General features: G+C 43.1%; 1 protein-coding gene across 3 annotated transcripts in view; it reads left to right on the top strand.

Moving 5' to 3' along the window:
- Positions 1 to 5,000, top strand: part of LOC115126759 (sodium- and chloride-dependent GABA transporter 2-like) — a 17,826-nt gene that overhangs the window by 8,182 nt on the left and 4,644 nt on the right. For all 3 annotated transcript variants that reach the window (XM_065021475.1, XM_065021477.1, XM_065021476.1), the window contains 2 exons: positions 3,964 to 4,067; positions 4,910 to 5,000. The exon at positions 4,910 to 5,000 is cut by the window's right edge and continues 34 nt beyond it. In XM_065021475.1, the coding sequence (XP_064877547.1) occupies positions 3,964 to 4,067; positions 4,910 to 5,000 (195 nt within the window). The remainder of the gene's footprint in view (positions 1 to 3,963; positions 4,068 to 4,909) is intronic.

The following is a 5,000-nucleotide window of genomic DNA, read 5'->3' as shown; positions in this document are numbered from 1 at the left end:
CATATTTCAACCAGTCTATTTTAAACGGAAACGTGCTGTTTTTCCGTAGCGAGAGCAGGACGTCAACATTGGGGAGGGTGAATAATATTATGTTAATTAACCTTATGGCTAAAACACTGATTCTCAAAGAACTAAATTACTGTACAACATCATCTTTCCAGGTATCCCAGCAAACATACGCCAAGACAGATGTGTCATATCATGTGCGGACAAAAGGATAGTCACAAACCTAACATCTTTAAGTTCATAGGTGTAGGGTGTGAGAAAAGTTCCTAAAGCAATTAGAGACCTGGGGGAGGATTGAGAGGAGGACGGGGGCGCTGGCGTGGGAATCCCCAGTTACTTCGACTGGAACGGTGGCCAAATGAATACACCTCAGGGTCCGGGTGATGACTGGTTATGTAACTCTGTGTCCCGACACAGCTGAAGAACAGACCAGGGAGAAAATGTGTGTTTGACTGCATGCCATGTGTTTTATTTTGGATTTGGGGAAGAAGTCTGGAGTGAGGGTTGTGTATTAGTTTAGAGGTCTGTGTATAGACAGAGAGAAGAGGGTTAGAGGTCTGTGTATAAACAGAGAGAAGAGGGTTAGAGGTCTGTGTATAGACAGTGAGAAGAGGTTTAGGGCTCTGTGTATAAACAGAGAGAAGAGGTTTAGGGGTCTGTGTATAAACAGAGAGAAGAGGTTTAGGGGTCTGTGTATAAACAGAGAGAAGAGGTTTAGGGCTCTGTGTATAAACAGAGAGAAGAGGTTAGAGGTCTATGTATAAACAGAGAGAAGAGGTTTAGAGGTCTGTGTATAAACAGAGAGAAGAGGGTTAGAGGTCTGTGTATAGACAGTGAGAAGAGGTTTAGGGCTCTGTGTATAAACAGAGAGAAGAGGTTTAGAGGTCTGTGTATAAACAGAGAGAAGAGGTTTACAGGTCTGTGTATAAACAGTGAGAAGAGGTTTAGAGGTCTGTGTATAAACAGAGAGAATAGGTTTACAGGTCTGTGTATAAACAGTGAGAAGAGGTTTAGGGCTCTGTGTATAAACAGAGAGAAGAGGTTTAGAGGTCTGTGTATAAACAGAGATAAGAGGTTTACAGGTCTGTGTATAAACAGAGAGAAGAGGTTTAGGGCTCTGTGTATAAACAGAGAGAAGAGGTTTAGGGCTATGTGTATAAACAGAGAGAAGAGGTTTAGAGGTCTATGTATAAACAGAGAGAAGAGGGTTAGAGGTCTGTGTATAAACAGAGAGAATAGGTTTAGGGCTCTGTGTATAAACAGAGAGAAGAGGGTTAGAGGTCTGTGTATAGACAGTGAGAACAGGTTTAGGGCTCTGTGTATAAACAGAGAGAAGAGGTTTAGAGGTCTGTGTATAAACAGAGATAAGAGGTTTACAGGTCTGTGTATAAACAGAGAGAAGAGGTTTAGGGCTCTGTGTATAAACAGAGAGAAGAGGTTTAGGGCTCTGTGTATAAACAGAGAGAATAGGTTTAGAGGTCTATGTATAAACAGAGAGAAGAGGGTTAGAGGTCTGTGTATAAACAGAGAGAAGAGGTTTAGAGGTCTGTGTATAAACAGAGAGAAGAGGGTTAGAGGTCTGTGTATAAACAGAGAGAAGAGGTTTAGGGGTCTGTGTATAAACAGAGAGAAGAGGGTTAGAGGTCTGTGTATAGACAGTGAGAAGAGGTTTAGGGCTCTGTGTATAAACAGAGAGAAGAGGTTTAGAGGTCTGTGTATAAACAGAGAGAGGAGGTTTAGAGGTCTATGTATAAACAGAGAGAAGAGGTTTAGAGGTCTGTGTATAAACAGAGAGAAGAGGGTTAGAGGTCTGTGTATAGACAGTGAGAAGAGGTTTAGGGCTCTGTGTATAAACAGAGAGAAGAGGTTTAGAGGTCTGTGTATAAACAGAGAGAAGAGGTTTACAGGTCTGTGTATAAACAGTGAGAAGAGGTTTAGGGCTCTGTGTATAAACAGAGAGAAGAGGTTTAGAGGTCTGTGTATAAACAGAGATAAGAGGTTTACAGGTCTGTGTATAAACAGAGAGAAGAGGTTTAGGGCTCTGTGTATAAACAGAGAGAAGAGGTTTAGGGCTCTGTGTATAAACATAGAGAAGAGGTTTAGAGGTCTATGTATAAACAGAGAGAAGAGGGTTAGAGGTCTATGTATAAACAGAGAGAAGAGCTTTAGGGCTCTGTGTATAAACAGAGAGAAGAGGGTTAGAGGTCTGTGTATAGACAGTGAGAAGAGGTTTAGGGCTCTGTGTATAAACAGAGAGAAGAGGTTTAGAGGTCTGTGTATAAACAGAGATAAGAGGTTTACAGGTCTGTGTATAAACAGAGAGAAGAGGTTTAGGGCTCTGTGTATAAACAGAGAGAAGAGGTTTAGAGGTCTATGTATAAACAGAGAGAAGAGGGTTAGAGGTCTGTGTATAAACAGAGAGAAGAGGTTTAGGGCTCTGTGTATAAACAGAGAGAAGAGGGTTAGAGGTCTGTGTATAAACAGAGAGAAGAGGTTTAAACAGAGAGAAGAGCTCTGTTTAAACAGGTCTAAGGTCTGTGTATAAACAGAGAGAAGAGGGTTAGAGGTCTGTGTATAAACAGAGAGAAGAGGTTTAGGGGTCTATGTATAAACAGAGAGAAGAGGTTTAGGGGTCTATGTATAAACAGAGAGAAGAGGTTTAGGGGTCTATGTATAAACAGAGAGAAGAGTTTAAGGGGTCTGTGTATAAACAGAGAGAAGAGGATTAGAGGTCTGTGTATAAACAGAGAGAAGAGGTTTAGAGGTCTATGTATAAACAGAGAGAAGAGGTTTAGGGCTCTGTGTATAAACAGAGAGAAGAGGTTTAGAGGTCTGTGTATAGACAGAGAGAAGAGGTTTACAGGTCTGTGTATAAACAGAGAGAAGAGCTTTAGGGGTCTGTGTATAAACAGAGAGAAGAGTTTAAGGGGTCTGTGTATAAACAGAGAGAAGAGGTTTACAGGTCTGTGTATAAACAGAGAGAAGAGGTTTAGGGGTCTGTGTATAAACAGAGAGAAGAGGTTTAGAGGTCTGTGTATAGACAGAGAGAAGAGCTTTAGTGGGCTGTGTATAGACAGAGAGAAGAGAAATGAAGGGGCCCATCCCAGCTGGCTGTGGTAGTATGTGGATTATACTGGGATGGATAATGGACTTTGTTATGGGGCAGAATGCAGGCCTCCCAGGCCCTATCGCCCTCCTGCTAACACTAACCAGATGCTGCAATGAGTGGGTCTGCTGAGGGTCTGCTGAGAGGGTTGATGTTGTCAACATACACACATAGGAAGTGCAAGCAGGCACAGGCAGCCATACATACACACAAACACACACATGAACGGACACACAGATGGATGTTGACCTGAGAAAGACAGTAGAGAGCCCAGATTATTGGCCGTAGACAAACCTGATGTTACACAAGTTGTAGTTGATTGTTGTCAGCTTTGACAGAGAAATGTATCCAATGTTTTATGGGTCTACATGAGATGTATTTGATGAAAACCACATGGTTCTGACCGTTTTTTGTTTACTTTAATGAGTGAAAGTAGCTGAACATGTGACAGTAGAATAGATATTATTTCTTCCTGTACTCTGCCCCCTCATTCTCTCTTTCTCTTCTCCCTATCTCCATCCCTCTCACTCTCTTTCCTACCTCCCTCATTCCCTCTCCTCTCTCCTCCCTCCATCCCTCCCCCTGTCTTTCTCTCCTTGCCTCCCCCTCTCTCTCCCTCTCCCTCTCTTTCCTTGCCTCCCATTCTTTCTCCTACCCTCTCTCTCTCTCCTACCCTCTCTCTCTCTCTCTCTCTCTCTCTCTCTCTCCTCCTCCTTCCTCCATCCATCCATCCCCCTCCCTCCATCCACCCCTCTCTCTCTCTCTCCTCCCTTCCTCCATCCATCCATCCCCCTCCCTCCATCCACCCCTCTCACTCTCTCTAACTCCATCCCTCTCCCCTCTCTCTCTAGGTGTGGCGTGACGCAGGGACCCAGGTGTTTTTCTCCTACGCTGTATGTCAGGGGGTCCTCACCTCTCTGGGCAGCTACAACAAGTACAACAACAACTGTTACAAGTCAGTGTGACACACCACTGCACACAGCTTCCCCTTCAAAACTCTGTTTGAATCGTCACATAAAAACTGCAACATTTTCAAGTATGTCAACTGTGCTTGATTTAGTTTGCGCTTTACGAAAGGAACCAATGGAATAGTCCCAAAAGTGAAAAACTGCACATTTCTTTTCTTTCCAAACGGTATCCTCTCACATTGATTTAGAGTAGCATGCTAGGTCCCTCTTGACGTTATTTGAATTGGATCACATAGACCTGGGTCAAACACATCATCATGTCACATGTTTTTCAACACTTCAGCTATGCTTGATATAGTTTGCTGTGTACAATAGAACCAATGGAATGGTCCCAAATGTGCAAACTCCAAGTCAAGAGCACTTGAACCTTCAAGTGTTTAGTTTGAACTAACTACAGCTAAAAGGACACTGGTAAGTGTAATTGATTATGTGTTTATTGTTCTTATGTACAGTACCCTCCTGTGAGTGATTTCTTGTTGTGTTCCAGGGAGTGATAGTGATTTTTAACCTTGTTGTGTTCCAGGGAGTGATAAACACATTTTACACACCATGTTGTGTTCCAGGGAGTGATAGTGATTTTACACACCTTGTTGTGTTCCAGGGAGTGATAGTGATTTTTCACACCTTGTTGTGTTCCAGGGAGTGATAGTGATTTTACACACCTTGTTGTGTTCCAGGGAGTGATAGTGATTTTACACACCTTGTTGTGTTCCAGGGAGTGATAGTGATTTTTCACACCTTGTTGTGTTCCAGGGAGTGGTAGTGATTTTACACACCTTGTTGTGTTCCAGGGAGTGGTAGTGATTTTACACACCTTGTTGTGTTCCAGGGATTGCGTGGCACTCTGCATTCTCAACAGTGCCACCAGCATCTTTGCTGGATTCGCCGTCTTCTCCGTACTGGGATTCATGGCTCACTCA

Source organism: Oncorhynchus nerka, linkage group LG8 (assembly GCF_034236695.1).
Source record: "Oncorhynchus nerka isolate Pitt River linkage group LG8, Oner_Uvic_2.0, whole genome shotgun sequence".
Taxonomy (NCBI): domain Eukaryota; kingdom Metazoa; phylum Chordata; class Actinopteri; order Salmoniformes; family Salmonidae; genus Oncorhynchus; species Oncorhynchus nerka.
This window is presented reverse-complemented; position numbering and strand designations above follow the sequence as displayed.